The 17,544-nt window shown below is 45.8% G+C and overlaps 1 protein-coding gene across 4 annotated transcripts in view; it reads right to left on the bottom strand.

Moving 5' to 3' along the window:
- Positions 1-17,544, bottom strand: part of LOC109895046 (transducin-like enhancer protein 1) — a 50,949-nt gene that overhangs the window by 8,654 nt on the left and 24,751 nt on the right. For 3 of the 4 annotated variants that reach the window (XM_031830471.1, XM_031830470.1, XM_031830472.1), the window contains exons 9-17: positions 14,210-14,326; positions 14,083-14,136; positions 6,648-6,800; positions 6,289-6,427; positions 5,757-5,962; positions 5,483-5,559; positions 5,108-5,357; positions 1,538-1,785; positions 1,139-1,286 (exon numbers count right to left, since the gene is read on the bottom strand). In XM_031830471.1, the coding sequence (XP_031686331.1) occupies positions 1,139-1,286; positions 1,538-1,785; positions 5,108-5,357; positions 5,483-5,559; positions 5,757-5,962; positions 6,289-6,427; positions 6,648-6,800; positions 14,083-14,136; positions 14,210-14,326 (1,392 nt within the window). The remainder of the gene's footprint in view (positions 1-1,138; positions 1,287-1,537; positions 1,786-5,107; positions 5,358-5,482; positions 5,560-5,756; positions 5,963-6,288; positions 6,428-6,647; positions 6,801-14,082; positions 14,137-14,209; positions 14,327-17,544) is intronic. The other variant, XM_020488698.2, reaches the window with a different exon arrangement.

The following is a 17,544-nucleotide window of genomic DNA, read 5'->3' as shown; positions in this document are numbered from 1 at the left end:
GCCTTTTCCTTTATCTGTGCCTCCAAATGTGTGGATATCCTGGTTAAGTAGGGCCCTATGATTTCTGATGTGGAATCGCAGAATTTGGTAATGAAATGGAATCAACTGTAAAACGTGGAATATTGCAGAATTTTCCATAATTTGGCTGAAATATCGTTTTTAAAAATCTGAAGTAGGTCTAATCATTGTAGTAACATACCCCTTATGTCACCTCACAACTTGGCTGTCACTTTGAGAAACATGACGAAGAGGCTGTCAGAGGGCCAAGTCGACCCTAACCCCTAAATTCAGAGCAGAGCAATACCCAAAGGACTATTAGGAGTAAGGCGAAAAGCTGTTTTGCAAATTCTGTCAACATACTATTGATTGGACCCATAAAAATACATGTGATGGCCACTTAAAGTCTAAAGCCCATGTGAAGAACAAGGAAAAGCACCGTGTTATCCAGAGCATGCCTCTTCAAACAACCATTACTAGTGCAAGCGCATCAGCAGATTCAAGACAATAATTTATTCACGACTTTGTGACATCCCCTTAGAAAAGCTAAGAAAGCTACAACCATTACTAGTGTAGCATTGCAAACAGGGAGGAGCGTTGCCCAAAAATGAGAGCAGCCTCCGTCAAACGCACCTGCCCAGTGTGTTCGACCAACATATGACTGCCGTTCTACAAAAAGGACCATGGGAAGAAGTTTGCGGTGGTTGTTGACGAGACAACAGATCCAAGGGATTGCAGCATTCTAAACATCGTCATTGGTGAGTTAACTTAGCCTATTAAATAACACTTAGTTTCACAATATTATTTTAGGTAAAAGCCGTTTTCGCTGTAGTTATGGTGCAACCATGACGCTAACGAATTTGCACTCACTTTACCCTTCAGGGCACTCAAAAACAACGGTACAGCAAAGCCTTATCATTACAACAATTATTATCTGGGATACTTTTATCATAGTCACACTGTGCTCCTAAAATAAAACCCCTGGTCACACAGCAAAAATATTTGGTTGTACATTCGCCCAAATTGATCGCACTTTAGAGCCCTTCCTGTGTGTTTGCGGGGTGTGTGTGAACCTGTGGTTCAAGTCGTGCAGCTGGAGCGGTTGTGTGTCTTTCAGGGATGTGTGTATGCGTGCATGTACCTGTGAGGTGAAGTCGTGCTGCTGCAGCTGGCGTCCCTCTCTTAGGTCCCAGGAGCGTACGGTGTTGTCCAGCCCCCCTGTCCACAGCTTGGTCCCATCGTTGGAGATGTCAATACAGCTGGCTCCGTCTGTGTGGCCCTGGAACTGTCTGTGATAAACACACACACACAATTAACAGATGTTATGAAAAATACGTGGTCCTGTGTGGCTCAGTTGGTAGAGCACAGCCCTTGCAATGCCAAGGGCTGTTGGTTCAATTCATATGGAGCCACCCATATGAAAATGTATGCACACATGACTGACCATTAGGGGGATGAAACAATATCTGACACTGTGGTTAGTGGTTAGAGGCTACAAATTTCTACCTGCTACCTATGTATTCTCCCATGTGGTCCTTACCTGACCAGGGTCTGGTTGTGCAGGTCCCAGACGGCAATGTTCCCATCGCTGCAGCAGGAGAAGCACACCTTGGAGTCAGGGGAGATGGCCAGGGCATAGCAGGCCGGGGCTGAGGAGGTCAGCTCCGCCTTGATGCGTGGAGTGGGCGTGGCTAGGTCCCAGATTGACAGTGTGCTGGCCTCGCCCCCCACGATGAGCGTCCGGCCGTCGGGGAGCAGCCGGCACGAGCGGATATAGTTGTCTCGGTTCTGACAAGCGCGTGCAAAGTTATTTTTTGTCTCTAATACACAAACTATGCACACAAAGTGGTACAGAACCAGTCAAAAGTTTGGACACCTACTCATTCAAGGGTTTTTCTTTATTTTTACTACTTTCTACATTGTAGAATAATAGTGAAGACATCCAAACTATGAAATAACACATATGTAGTAACCAAAAAAAGTGTTAAACAAATCAAAATATATTTTATATTTGAGATTCTTCAAAGTATCCACCCTTTGCCTTGACAGCTTTGCACATTCTTGGCATGCTCTCAACCAACTTCACCTGGAATGCTTTTCCAACAGTCTTGAAGGAGTTCCGACATATGCTGAGCACTTGGGGGCTGCTTTTCTTCACTCTGCGGTCCATCTCATCCCAAACCATCTCAATTGGGTTGAGGTCAGGTGATTTTGGAGGCCAGGTCATCTGATGTAGCACTCCATCACTCTCCTTCTTGGTCAAATAGCCCTTACACAGCCTGGAGGTGTGTTGGGTCAATTCAAATTTTATTTGTCACATACACATGGTTAGCAGATGTTAATGCGAGTGTAGCGAAATGCTTGTGCTTCTAGTTCCGACAATACAGTAATAACCAACAAGTAATCTAACTAACAATTCCAAAACTACTGTCTTATACACATTGTAAGGGGATAAAGAATATGTACATACGGATATATGAATGAGTGATGGTACAGAGCAGCATAGGCAAGATACAGTAGATGGTATCGAGTACAGTATATACATATGAGATGAGTATGTAAACAAAGTGGCAGTTAAAGTGGCTAGTGATACATGTATTACATAAGGACGCAGTCGATGATATAGAGTACAGTATATACGTATGCATATGAGATGAATAATGTAGGGTAAGTAACATTATATAAGGTAGCATTGTTTAAATTGGCTAGTGATATATTTACATCATTTCCCATCAATTCCCATTATTAAAGTGGCTGGAGTTGAGTCAGTGTCAGTGTGTTGGCAGCAGCCACTCAATGTTAGTGGTGGCTGTTTAACAGTCTGATGGCCTTGAGATAGAAGCTGTTTTTCAGTCTCTCGGTCACAGCTTTGATGCACCTGTACTGACCTCGCCTTCTGGATGATAGCGGGGTGAACAGGCAGTGGCTCGGGTGGTTGATGTCCTTGATGATCTTTATGGCCTTCCTGTAACATCGGGTGGTGTAGGTGTCCTGGAGGGCAGGTAGTTTGCCCCCGGTGATGCGTTGTGCAGACCTCACTACCCTCTGGAGAGCCTTACGGTTGAGGGCGGAGCAGTTGCCGTACCAGGCGGTGATACAGCCCGCCAGGATGCTCTCGATTGTGCATCTGTAGAAGTTTGTGAGTGCTTCTGGTGACAAGCCGAATTTCTTCAGCCTCCTGAGGTTGAAGAGGCGCTGCTGCGCCTTCTTCACGATGCTGTCTGTGTGAGTGGACCAATTCAGTTTGTCTGTGATGTGTATGCCGAGGAACTTAAAACTTGCTACCCTCTCCACTACTGTTCCATCGATGTGGATAGGGGGGGTGTTCCCTCTGCTGTTTCCTTGCCCTGGAATTCTAAATCAGGTGAACAGAAGGATTTGAGTTCCTGTATGTTTCTTTCATCACACCATGTCTCGTTAGCCATAAGGCATACGCCCCCGCCCCTCTTCTTACCAGAAAGATGTTTGTTTCTGTCGGCGCGATGCGTGGAGAAACCCGTTGGCTGCACCGCCTCGGATAGAGTCTCTCCAGTGAGCCATGTTTCCGTGAAGCAAAGAATGTTACAGTCTGACGTCCCTCTGGAATGCTATCCTTGCTCGGATTTCATCAACCTTGTTGTCAAGAGACTGGACATTGGCAAGAAGAATGCTAGGGAGTGGTGCACGGTGTGCCCGTCTCCGGAGTCTGACCAGAAGACCGCCTCGTTTCCCTCTTTTTCGGAGTCGTTTTTTTGGGTCGCTGCATGGGATCCACTCCGTTGTCCTGTTTGTAAGGCAGAACACAGGATCCGCGTCGCGAAAAACATATTCTTAGTCGTACTGATGGTGAGTTGACGCTGATCTTATATTCAGTAGTTCTTCTCGACTGTATGTAATGAAACCTAAGATGACCTGGGGTACTAATGTAAGAAATAACACGGGGCGTATGCCTCATTGTCCTGTTGAAAAACAAAATGATAGTCTCACTAAGAGCAAACCATATGGGATGGCGTATCGCTGCAGAATGCTGAGGTAGCCATGCTGGTTAAGTGTGCTTTGAATTTTAAATCACTGACAGTTTCACCAGCAAAGCACACCAACACCACCTCCTCCATGCTTCACGGTGGGAACCACACATGCAGAGATCATCCGTTCACCTACTCTGTGTCTCACAAATACACGGCGGTTCAAACCAAAAATCTCAAATTTGGACTCATCAGACCAAAGGACAGATATCCACCGGTCTAATGTCCATTGCTTGTGTTTCTTGGCCCAAGCAAGCCTCTTCTTCTTATCGGTGTCCTTTAGTAATGGTTTCTTTGCAGCAATTCGACCATGAAGGCCTGATTCACACAGTCTATTCTGAACAGTTGATGTTGAGATGCGTTTGTTACTTGAACTTTGTGAAGCATTTTTTTGGGCTCCAATTTATGAGGCTGGTAACTCTAATGAACTTATCCTCTGCAGCGGAGGTAACTCTGGGTCTTCCTTTCCTGTGGGAGGTCCTCATGAGAGACAGTTACATCATAGCGCTCGATGGTTTTTGCAACTGCACGAAGAAACTTTCAAAATCCGTAATTTTCTGCATTGACTGACCATCTCTTAGAGTGATGGACTGTCATTTCTCTTTGCTTATTTGAGGTGTTCCCGCCATATGGACTTGATCTTTGACCAAATAGGGCTCTCTTCTGTATACCACCCCTACCTTGTCACAACACAGCTGATTTGCTCAAATGCATTAAGGAGGAACGAAATTCCATAAATTAACTTACCAAGGCACACCTGTTAATTGAAATGTATTCCAGGTGACTAATATACCTCCTGAAGCTGGCTGAGAGAATGCCAATATATATTTTGATTTGTTTAACACTTTTTTGGTTACTTCATGACTCCATATGTGTTATTTCATAGTTTTGATGTCTTAACTATTATTCTACAATGTAGAAAATAGTAAAAATAAAGAAAAAGTAGGTTTGTCCAAACTTGACTGGTACTGTAGGTGTATATTTAAAGCATGTGCCCTGCCCACAAACACACATGCTGTGATGTTGGTTGAAGAACAATGCTACCAAATACATGCTTTAACTGTGCAATTTTGGATAACAGTGGTCATATTTGGTCTAGCACTCACCAGGCAGTCCAGTTGGGACACAGGACTCTTGTTGCCAGGGTGACTGATGTCCCAGACCTTGACGCAGCCCTTGCCGCCTGTGTAGACATGGCGCGTGGGGTTGCTGATGGTGACAGCACAGACCACCTCACCATGGTTCAGTGTGTTGATCTGGCGTGCATGGCGCGGGATGCCAGGGCCCACCAGGGCATCTGGAGGAAACGGTACCGGCTGCATCTGTCCATCGGCGCTAACATGGAAGGAGTAGGCTCTGAGAGGAGAAGGTTTAGTAAGAGGGGGAAAGGTGGAATTGAGGGGATATTTGTCTTGCTACTACGGAGAACATAGTGCTAAAAGAAACTCTTACAGTTTATATACGGAACACACGCAACTCACGGTTTTCCTCCAGGGATGCCTGATAAGCTTGGGGGCATTCCAGGGACTCTCATGTGAGGATGAGGGTCAAAGCCGGCCTGAGGGAGAACACACAGAGGGATGATGAGGAGTACATACTCAAACAGCCACGGGCACACACACACACACACCAGAGAAATGAGGTCAGTAGATACAGCAACGGATCCTACATAAACATACCAACATTTAGCCGTTTAGACACGCAATGATCGCACAATATGGAATAAGAGACACACTAGCACACACACCCACCCACCATAGGGGAGCGTCCGTAGGCAGCCACAGCGGCGGCCGCCGCAGCGCTCATCTGTGGGGACATGTTGTGGAGGCCGGCGTAGCCTGCGCCGGCACTTGCCAGCTCCCCATTCAAGGCGGCGTGAGGCAGCATGCCAAACGGCCCGGGGTACGGCCCTGACACCGCCAGCGGAGTCCGCAGACCAGCGGCTAGGGAGTAGACAAGAGCTGTTTTCAGATGGGTTTAATGTATCTGCAGTGCAGTCAGTGTGCAGCATATTCATAACCATATGACACAAACACATCATAAAGGCAAGTTTGAACTCTTTACTGAAAGTGCTCCGTCTTCAAAACTTGACTGCTGACATGCAAAACATTTTTGGGATTGTATTAACAGTGGACTAATGAACAAAATATTAAAATATAGTTTGAGTGTAGTATGCCTTTAATTAAACTAAACAAATGCATATTAGTAGGTAGCCTGTACTGTAGGCTGTTAGGTATGATTGGAAAAGGGACTGAGGTAAATTAAAATGGGGTGAAGTTTCTCTTACTAGGTGGGTGAGGTAGCTCCATGGAGGAGGGCTTGGATAGGCTGGGGCGGAGAGTGGGTGTGGCACTGGGTCCGGGTGTGGAGTCTCCTCGGTGAGTGGGAGTACTCGACTTCGGTTGAGGCGTACCCGGCTTGTCACGCTGCCATGGAAACATAGGCTGTTGTTACCCAGATATCACACCATTAAAGAGAGAGAAATCAAGGGATGGATTGAGAAAGGTGGTAAGAGAAGATATTCCACCACTCTTTAGAGGGAAATGGGAAGGTCCATTAAAAAGTGTGTGATTCTGTGACCCAGCATTAAAGACTTCTTCAGAGAGCGAAAAGTATTAGTGTATGGAGAGTTTTGGCCACACACACCATTCCCATCTCTTTGGACTTGAGGGAGGAGGAGCTTGCAGAGGAGGCTGTGGAGGCGGGGCTACAGGATCGGTCCTTCTTCAGGAGGCGTGTCTTGTCCAGCCCGTTCTCTCTGGGGGAGGGCAGGGGCGTACCATGAGGGGAGGCAGGATCCTGGAGAGGGGGGGGTCATACACACACACACACACTGACTCACACTCAGCACCCTACTTCCCCTGATGTGAAATTATCATGCGTGTCCCAAATGGCACTCTATTTCTTATATAGTGCACTACTTTTGACCAGGGCCCATACGGCATCCATAGAGTTGCTTTGAGCCATATAGCGAGGCCTGATTCAGAGGGGTTGGGTTCAATCTGGAAGACACATTTCAGTTGAATGCATTCAGGTGTGCAACTGACTAGGTACCCTCCTTTTCCTTTCCCTAAAAGACCGGCATGTATACGTTAGAAAGAGTCACAGGATGGCCAAAGGACAACCACCCGAGTCACGGCCTGCTCACCCAGCTATCATCCAGAAGGTGAGGTCAGTACAGGTGCATCAAAGCTGGGACAGAAAGACTGAAAAACAGCTTCTATCTCAAGGCCATCAGACAGCATAGCCATCAAAAACCAGCCTCCACCTGGTTACTCAACTCTGCACCTTAGGAGGCTGCTGCCCTATGTATAGTGGGGCAAAAAAGTATTTAGTCAGCCACCAATTGTGCAAGTTCTCCCACTTAAAAAGATGAGGACTGTAATTTTCATCATAGGTACACTTCAACCATGACAGACAAAATGAGAAAAAGAAATCCAGAAAATCACATTGTAGGATTTTTAATTTATTTATTTGCAAATTATTTTTTAAATTATTTTTTAATTTCACCTTTATTTAACCAGGTAGGCTAGTTCTCATTTGCAACTGCGACCTGGCCAAGATAAAGCATAGCAGTGTGAGCAGACAACAAAGAGTTACACATGGAGTAAACAATTAACAAGTCAATAACACAGCAGAAAACAAAGGGGGAGTCTATATACAATGTGTGCAAAAGGCATGAGGTAGGCAAATAATTACAATTTTGCAGATTAACACTGGAGTGATGAATGATCAGATGGTCATGTACAGGTAGAGATATTGGTGTGCAAAAGAGCAGAAAAGTAAATAAATATAAACAGTATGGGGATGAGGTAGGTGAAAAAGGGTGGGCTATTTACCAATAGACTATGTACAGCTGCAGCGATCGGTTAGCTGCTCAGATAGCTGATGTTTGAAGTTGGTGAGGGAGATAAAAGTCTCCAACTTCAGCGATTTTTGCAATTCGTTCCAGTCACAGGCAGCAGAGTACTGGAACGAAAGGCGGCCAAATGAGGTGTTGGCTTTAGGGATGATCAGTGCGATACACCTGCTGGAGCGCGTGCTACGGATGGGTGTTGCCATCGTGACCAGTGAGCTGAGATAAGGCGGAGCTTTACCTAGCATGGACTTGTAGATGACCTGGAGCCAGTGGGTCTGGCGACGAATATGTAGCGAGGGCCAGCCGACTAGAGCATACAAGTCGCAGTGGTGGGTGGTATAAGGTGCTTTAGTGACAAAACGGATGGCACTGTGATAGACTGCATCCAGTTTGCTGAGTAGAGTGTTGGAAGCCATTTTGTAGATGACATCGCCGAAGTCGAGGATCGGTAGGATAGTCAGTTTTACTAGGGTAAGCTTGGTGGCGTGAGTGAAGGAGGCTTTGTTGCGGAATAGAAAGCAGACTCTTGATTTGATTTTCGATTGGAGATGTTTGATATGAGTCTGGAAGGAGACTTTGCAGTCTAGCCAGACACCTAGGTACTTATAGACGTCCACATATTCTAGGTCGGAACCATCCAGGGTGGTGATGCTAGTCAGGCATGCGGGTGCAGGCAGCGACCGGTTGAAAAGCATGCATTTGGTTTTACTAGCGTTTAAGAGCAGTTGGAGGGCCACGGAAGGAGTGTTGTATGGCATTGAAGCTCGTTTGGAGGTTAGATAGCACAGTGTCCAAAGACGTGCCGAAAGTATATAGAATGGTGTCGTCTGCGTAGAGGTGGATCAGGGAATCGCCCGCAGCAAGAGCAACATCATTGATATACACAGAGAAAAGAGTCGCCCGAGAATTGAACCCTGTGGCACCCCCATAGAGACTGCCAGAGGACCGGACAGCATGCCCTCCGATTTGACACACTGAACTCTGTCTGCAAAGTAATTGGTGAACCAGGCAAGGCAGTCATCCGAAAAACCGAGGCTACTGAGTCTGCCGATAAGAATATCGTGATTGACAGAGTCGAAAGCCTTGGCAAGGTCGATGAAGACGGCTGCACAGTACTGTCTTTTATCGATGGCGGTTATGATATCGTTTAGTACCTTGAGTGTGGCTGAGGTGCACCCGTGACCGGCTCGGAAACCAGATTGCACAGCGGAGAAGGTACGGTGGGATTCGAGATGGTCAGTGACTTGTTTGTTGACTTGGCTTTCGAAGACCTTAGATAGGCAGGGCAGGATGGATATAGGTCTGTAACAGTTTGGGTCCAGGGTGTCTCCCCCTTTGAAGAGGGGGATGACTGCGGCAGCTTTCCAATCCTTGGGGATCTCAGACGATATGAAAGAGAGTTTGAACAGGCTAGTAATAGGGGTTGCGACAATGGTGGCAGACAGTTTCAGAAATAGAGGGTCCAGATTGTCAAGCCCAGCTGATTTGTACGGGTCCAGGTTTTGCAGCTCTTTCAGAACATCTGCTATCTGGATTTGGGTAAAGGAGAACCTGGAGAGGCTTGGGCGAGGAGCTGCGGGGGGGGCGGAGCTGTTGGCCGAGGTTGAAGTAGCCAGGCGGAAGGCATGGCCAGCCGTTGAGAAATGCTTATTGAAGTTTTCGATAATCATGGATTTATCAGTGGTGACCGTGTTACCTAGCCTCAGTGCAGTGGGCAGCTGGGAGGAGGTGCTCTTGTTCTCTATGGACTTCAGTGTCCCAGAACTTTTTGGAGTTGGAGCTACAGGATGCAAACTTCTGCCTGAAGAAGCTGGCCTTAGCTTTCCTGACTGCCTGCGTGTATTGGTTCCGGACTTCCCTGAACAGTTGCATATCACGGGGACTATTCGATGCTATTGCAGTCCGCCACAGGATGTTTTTGTGCTGGTCGAGGGCAGTCAGGTCTGGGGTGAACCAAGGGCTGTATCTGTTCTTAGTTCTGCATTTTTTGAACAGAGCATGCTTATCTAAAATGGTGAGGAAGTTAATTTTAAAGAATGACCAGGCATCCTCAACTGACGGGATGAGGTCAATGTCCTTCCAGGTCGATTAGAAAGACCTGCTCACAGAAGTGTTTTAGGGAGCGTTTGACAGTGATTAGGGGTGGTCGTTTGACTGCGGCTCCGTAGCGGATACAGGCAATGAGGCAGTGATCGCTGAGATCCTGGTTGAAGACAGCGGAGGTGTATTTGGAGGGCCAGTTGGTCAGGATGACGTCTATGAGGGTGCCCTTGTTTACAGAGTTAGGGTTGTACCTGGTGGGTTCCTTGATGATTTGTGTGAGATTGAGGGCATCTAGCTTAGATTGTAGGACTTGCGGGGTGTTAAGCATATCCCAGTTTAGGTCCCCTAACAGAACAAACTCTGAAGCTAGATGGGGGGCGATCAATTCACAAATGGTGTCCAGGGCACAGCTGGGAGCTGAGGGGGGTCGGTAGCAGGCGGCAACAGTGAGAGACTTATTTCTGGAGAGAGTAATTTTCAAAATTAGTAGTTCGAACTGTTTGGGTATGGACCTGGAAAGTATGACATTACTTTGCAGGCTCTCTCTGCAGTAAACTGCAACTCCTCCCCCTTTGGCAGTTCTATCTTGACGGAAGATGTTATAGTTGGGTATGGAAATCTCTGAATTTTTGGTGGCCTTCCTGAGCCAGGATTCAGACACAGCAAGGACATCAGGGTTAGCAGAGTGTGCTAAAGCAGTGAGTAAAACAAACTTAGGGAGGAGGCTTCTGATGTTGACATGCATGAAACCAAGGCTTTTTCGATCACAGAAGTCAACAAATGAGGGTGCCTGGGGACATGCAGGGCCTGGGTTTACCTCCACATCACCCGCGGAACAGAGAAGGAGTAGTATGAGGGTGCGGCTAAAGGCTATCAAAACTGGTCGCCTAGAGCGTTGGGGACAGAGAATAAGAGGAGCAGGTTTCTGGGCATGGTAGAATATATTCAGGGCATAATGCGCAGACAGGGGTATGGTGGGGTGCGGGTACAGCGGAGGTAAGCCCAGGCACTGGGTGATGATGAGAGGTTGTATCTCTGGACATGCTGGTAGTAATGGGTGAGGTCACCGCATGTGTGGGAGGTGGGACAAAGGAGTTATCAGGGGTATGAAGAGTGGAACTAGGGGCTCCATTGTGAACTAAAACAATGATAACTAACCTGAACAACAGTATACAAGGCATATTGACATTTGAGAGAGACATACAGCGAGGCATACAGTAATCACAGGTGTTGAATTGGGAAAGCTAGCTAAAACAGTAGGTGAGACAACAGCTAATCAGCTAGCACAACAACAGCAGGTAAAATGGCGTAGACTAGGCAACGGGGCCAACAGATAAAACAAACAAGCAGAATGGAGTACCGTGATTAATGGACAGTCCAGCGTGAATCAGCTATGTAGCCAAGAGATCAGTGTCCAGGGGGCAGCGGTGGATGGGGCAGGGAAGCTGGACTGGTGAGTGTTATCCAGGTTAAAAAAAACTAACAATGACTAAAAAGCTTGTAGCTAGTTAGCTGGTTAGCTTCTGGAGGTTCTTGAGTGTGTTCTAAAAATTAAAAAAATAATAGCGATTCCGTATCACATTGGGTGAGGCAGGTTTCCGGAAGGTATAAACAAAAGTCAAAAGAGATAGAAAGTGAATATGGGTCCAGTGAGCGTTTGGGACGCGGCAATTCAGGCGGTTAGCAGGCCTGTGCTAACAAGCTAACAGTTTGTAGGCCCGGGCTAGACAAGGTAGCAGTTAGCGGACCGGAGCTGGACAAGCTAGCAGTTAGCAGGCCGAATTAGCAAGCAGGGAGATAGCGAGGGCTAGAGAGTTAGCCTTTGGGGGACGTCACGATGGGGTGAGTCTGTTTATTCCTCTTCATGCGGTGACATCGATAGACCGGTCGTGGGCCCGGGTATTGTAGCTCAGGAGTATGCTACGGTGGTAGCACAGGTGCGCAGGCCGGGCTAGCTTCAAGCTAAGTGGGTGGAAACGCTAGCCAGGAGTAATCATCCGGGGTTGCGGTTTAGCTAGATAGCTAGTTGTGAAGATCCAGCTGAAAAATCCAGCTGAAAAATGTTCCGTTTGCGGTGGGAATCCAGGGATGAAAAATAAATAGGTCCGTTATGCTCTGGTTAGAGTCGCGTTGTTCGAACTGGCGAGAGCTTTCCCAACTAAAGGTTAGCTGATGACCGGTTAGCTGAAGACCACTAGCATAGCTGGTGGTTAGCTGGCTAGCTTCAGTTGAGGGGTTCTGGAGTAAATATAAATACTTTAGGAAAAATAGCTACATTGGGTGAGGCGGGTTGCAGGAGAGTATTTGGAAGCTTAGGTTTAGCAAAATGTTTTTAAAGAGGTATGCGGAGAAAAATATGTAAAAAACGAAAAAGAAACGATATATACAGGGACACGACACGACAGGACGACTTACTGCTACGCCATCTTGGGATGTTGGAGGAGTGGTGGAAAATAAGTATTTGGTCAATAACAAAAGTTTATCAATACTTTGTTATATACCCTTTGTTGGCAATGACAGAGGTCAAATGTTTTCTGTAAGTCTTTACAAGGTTTTCACACACTGTTGCTGGTATTTTGGCCCATTCCTCCATGCAGATCTCCTTTAAACTCCTCTAGAGTTTTGTGGCTGTTGCTGGGCAACACAGACTTTCAACTCACTCCAAAGATTTTCTATGGGGTTGAGATCTGGAGACTGGCTAGGCCACTCCAGGACCTTGAAATGCTTCTTACGAAGCCACTCCTTCGTTGCCCGGGCGGTGTGTTTGGGATCATTATCATGCTGAAAGACCCAGCCACGTTTCATCTTCAATGCCCTTGCTGATGGAAGGAGGTTTTCACTCAAAATCTCACGATACATGGCCCCATTCATTCTTTCCTTTACACGGATCAGTCGTCCTGGTCCCTTTGCAGAAAAACAGCCCCAAAGCATGATGCTTCCACCCCCATGCTTCACAGTAGGTATGGTGTTCTTTGGATGCAACTCAGCATTCTTTGTCCTCCAAACATGACGAGTTGAGTTTTTACCAAAAAGTTATATTTTGGTTTCATCTGACCATATGACATTCTTCCAATCTTCTTCTGGATCATCCAAATGCTCTCTAGCAAACTTCAGACGGGCCTGGACATGTACTAGCTTAAGCAGGGGGACACGTCTGGCACTGCAGGATTTGAGTCCCTGGCGGCGTAGTGTGTTACTGATGGTAGGCTTTGTTACTTTGGGCCCAGCTCTCTGCAGGTCATTCACTAGGTCCCCCTGTGTGGTTCTGGGATTTTTGCTCACAGTCATTTTGACCCCACGGGGTGAGATCTTGCGTGGAGCCCCAGATCTAGGGAGATTATCAGTGGTCTTGTATGTCTTCCATTTCCTAATAATTGCTCCCACAGTTGATTTCTTCAAACCAAGCTGCTTACCTATTGCAGATTCAGTCTTCCCAGCCTGGTGCAGGTCTACAATTTTGTTTATGGTGTCATTTGACAGCTCTTTGGTCTTGCCCATAGTGGAGTTTGGAGTGTGACTGTATGAGGTTGTGGACAGGTGTCTTTTATACTGATAACAAGTTCAAACAGGTGCCATTAATACAGGTAATGAGTAGAGGACAGAGGAGCCTCTTAAAGAAGAAATTACAGGTCTGTGAGAGCCAGAAATCTTGCTTGTTTGTAGGTGACCAAATACTTATTTTCCACCATAATTTGAAAATAAATTCATTAAAAATCCTACAATGTGATTTTCTGGATTTCTTTTTCTCATTTTGTCTGTCATAGTTGAAGTGTACCTATGATGAAAATTACATCTCTCTCATCTTTTTAAGTGGGAGAACTTGCACAATTGGTGGCTGACTAAATACTTTTTTGCCCCACTGTGCATAGACATGGAATCAGTGGTCACTTCAATAATAGAACACTGGTCACTTTAATAATGTTTACATATCGTTTTACTCATTTCATATGTATATATTGTAATGTACTGTATTGTATTTTAGTCAATACCACTCCGACATTGCTCGTCCTAATAATATTAATATATTTCTTAATTCCATTCTTTTACTTTGAGATGTGTGTATTGTTAGATACCACTGCACTGTTGGAGCTAGGAACATAAGCATTTCACTACACCTGCAACAACATCTGCTAAATACATCTGACAAATAAAATGTTATTTTATTTGACACACACGTACCTCATTGGAGACATCCACCACTAGGTTGTCATCACTCTTCTCTCCATCACTATCCTGTGGGGACAAAAGGTTTGTCAATGTCATTCACCGTTCACACAAAGTTATCAACCTCACTGCTGCTGCTTACATAATGACTAGAGTCCTTGTCCTCTACTTTCCTCTTCTTGGTGTCGTTGGGGAATTCAGGTCCGTTGCGTCGCTTGTCTGAGTTCCTCAAACTGTCAGCAACCAGCAGGGTATTACTCTGCCAAAGACAGGAAGAGAGGATGAGAAGAATGGGCAAGGTGGAAAGAAATAAGGAAATAGCAGATACAGGGCGGAGAACAAGTATTTGATAACCTGCAAAATCGGCAGTGTTTCCTACTTACAAAGCATGTAGAGGTCTGTCATTTTTTATCATAGGTACACTTCAACTGTGAAATCCAGAAAATCAGATTGTATGATTTTTAAGTAATTCATTTGCATTTTATTGCACGACATAAGTATTTGATACATCAGAAAAGCAGAACTTAATATTTGGTATAGAAACCTGTGTTTGCAATACAGAGATCATACATTTCCTGTAGTTCTTGACCAGGTTTGCACACACTGCAGCAGGGATTTTGGCCCACTCCTCCATACAGACCTTCTCCAGATCCTTCATGTTTCGGGGCTGTCGCTGGGCAATATGGACTTTCAGCTCCCTCCAAAGATTTTCTATTGGGATTGAACTTCTTCCATTTTCTAATAATTGCGCCAACAGTTGTTGCCTTCTCACCAAGCTGCTTGCCTATTGTCCTGTAGCCCATCCCAGCCTTGTGCAGGTCTACAATTTTATCCCTGATGTCCTTACACAGCTCCCTGGTCTTGGTCATTGTGGAGAGGTTGGAGTCTGTTTGAGTGTGTGGACAGGTGTCTTTTATACAGGTAAAGAGTTCCAACAGGTGCAGTTAATACAGGTAATGAGTGGAGAACAGGGGAGCCTCTTAAAGAAAAACTAACAGGTCTGTGAGAGCCAGAATTCTTACTGGTTGGTAGATGATCAAATACTTATGTCATGCAATAAAATGCTAATTAATTACTTAAAAATCATACGATGTGATTTTCTGGATTTTTGTTTTAGATTCCGTCTCTCACAGTTGAATTACAGACCTCTACATGCTTTGTAAGTAGGAAAACCTACAACATCGGCAGTGTATCAAATACTCCTTCTCCCCACTGTATGTGCTATAGGCCAAGGTGGGGCTGTCTGCCAGTCTTCAGTCAAAGCCCTTGTGTCATGCAGTCCCCACAACTATACCATTTAAATAGTGGTGGGGTTACACATACATATTCATTTCGGGCACATTGGAGCAACACAGCGAGAAGGCCCTGATTAGTACGAGTTGTTCTACCGCTCTATCAGTCCTCCCTCTCCTAGCTCTGTCCAGCGGCAGCTAAAGGGCAGTGTGTACTTGTGTGTGTGAGATTCACTTCCACCATCCCCTCCCCCAGTTCCCCTGACTCTGTGGATTAGCCCATCACGTTGGAGTCCATTTAGGCCTAAATCGGTCATTGAAAATGTGCCTCCAGGAGCAGCAGAGACCTACACACAGCCCCAACAGACAGGCCGTGGGGGAGGGAGGCCCCCCCTCTTTCTCCCCATGCCTCCCCTCTCCTTGTCCCCAGCCAAAGGCTCCTACACACCCTCCCTCTCAGGGGGAACATTATTTAAAGGCTTTAGAAAGCAGATTGCTGACCCACAAAACACAAGCAATTTTCCGCCGTTCTCTCAGGTCATACAATGCTCCCCCCTGTCAGTGGCTGTATTAAACACAATGAGACCCTTTAAGCGTGGGATTAGGAGAGTGGGAGGAGCAATCTGCTCACAATTCAGGGGCAGTGAAGGGTGCTTTGAAGGGCTGGTCATGGCATGCTTAGTCCCCTCCTGTACTCCCTGTTCACCCACGACTGCGCTGCTGCGCATGACTCCAAAACCATCATTATGTTTGAAGACCACATCACTGTGGTAATCTTGATCGACAATGACACAGCCTACAAGGTCAGAGAGCATCTGGACTGGCTGCATCACCGCTTCGTATGGCAACTGCATACCAACAAGTGCTCAGCATATCTGGGAAACCCTTCAACACTGTTGGAAAAGCATTCCAGGTGAAGCTGGTTGAGAGAATGCCAAGAGTTGGCAAAGCGGTCATAAAGGCAAAGGGTGTCTACTCTGAAGAATCTCAAATATATTTTGATTTGACACTTTTTTGGTTACTACATGATTCAATATGTGTTATTTCATACTTTTGAGGTCTTCACTATTATTATACAATGTAGAAAATAGTAAAAAATAAAGAAAAACCTTTGAAAGAGTAGGTGTGTCCAGACTTTTGACTGGTGTGTGTGATATACATACACACATGAAGTCAGAAGTTTACATACACTTAGGTTGGAGTCAATAAAACTCATTTTTAAACCACTCCACAAATTTCTTGTGAACAAGCTATAGTTTTGGGAACAAACTATAGTCAGTTGGGACACCTACTTTGTGCATGACAAGTAATTTTTCCAACAATTGTTTACAGACAGATTATTTCATTTGTAAATCAATGTATCACAATTCCAGTGGGTCAGAAGTTTACATGGACTAAGTTGACTGTGCCTGTGACAGCTTGGAAAATGTCATGGCTTTAGAAGCTTCTGATAAATTATGTCAATTGGAGGTGTACCTGTGGATGCATTTCAAGGCCTACCTTCAAACTCAGTGTCTCTTTACTTGACATCATGGGAAATCTAAAGAAATCAGCCAAGACCTCAGAAATAAAATTGGAGACCTCCACAAGTCCAGTTCATCCTTGGGAGCAATTTCCAAACACCTGAAGGTACCACGTTCAACTGTACAAACAATAGTACGCAAGTATAAACACCATGGGACCAAGCAGCCGTCATACCGCACAGGAAGGAGACGTGTTCTGTCTCCTAAAGATGAACGTACTTTGGTGCGAAAAGTGCAAATCAATCCCAGGACACGTGTAGATGCTGGAGGAAACAGGTACAAAAGTATTTATATCCACAGTTAAATGAGCCCTACATAGACATATCCTGAAAGGCCGCTCAGCAAGGAACAAGCCACTGCTCCAAAACCGCCATAAAAAAAGCCAGACTACGGTTTGCAACTGCACATGGGGACAAAGATTGTACTTTTTGGATAAATGTCCTCTGGTCTGATGAAACAAAACTAGAGCTGTTTGGCCATAATGACCATCGTTATGTTTGGAGGATAAAGGGGGAGCCCTGCAAGCCGGGGGAGCCCTGCAAGCCGAAGAACCCCATCCCAACCGTAAAGCACGAGGGTGGCAGCATCATGTTGTGGCGGTGCTTTGCTGCAAGGGAGAATTGTGCACTTCACAAAATAGATGGCATCATGAGACAGGGAAATTATGTGGATATATTGAAGCAACATCTCAAGACATCAGGAAGTTAAAGCTTGGTCGCAAA

This window comes from Oncorhynchus kisutch, linkage group LG8 (genome assembly GCF_002021735.2).
Source record: "Oncorhynchus kisutch isolate 150728-3 linkage group LG8, Okis_V2, whole genome shotgun sequence".
In the NCBI taxonomy this organism is placed as follows: Eukaryota; Metazoa; Chordata; class Actinopteri; order Salmoniformes; family Salmonidae; genus Oncorhynchus; species Oncorhynchus kisutch.
This window is presented reverse-complemented; position numbering and strand designations above follow the sequence as displayed.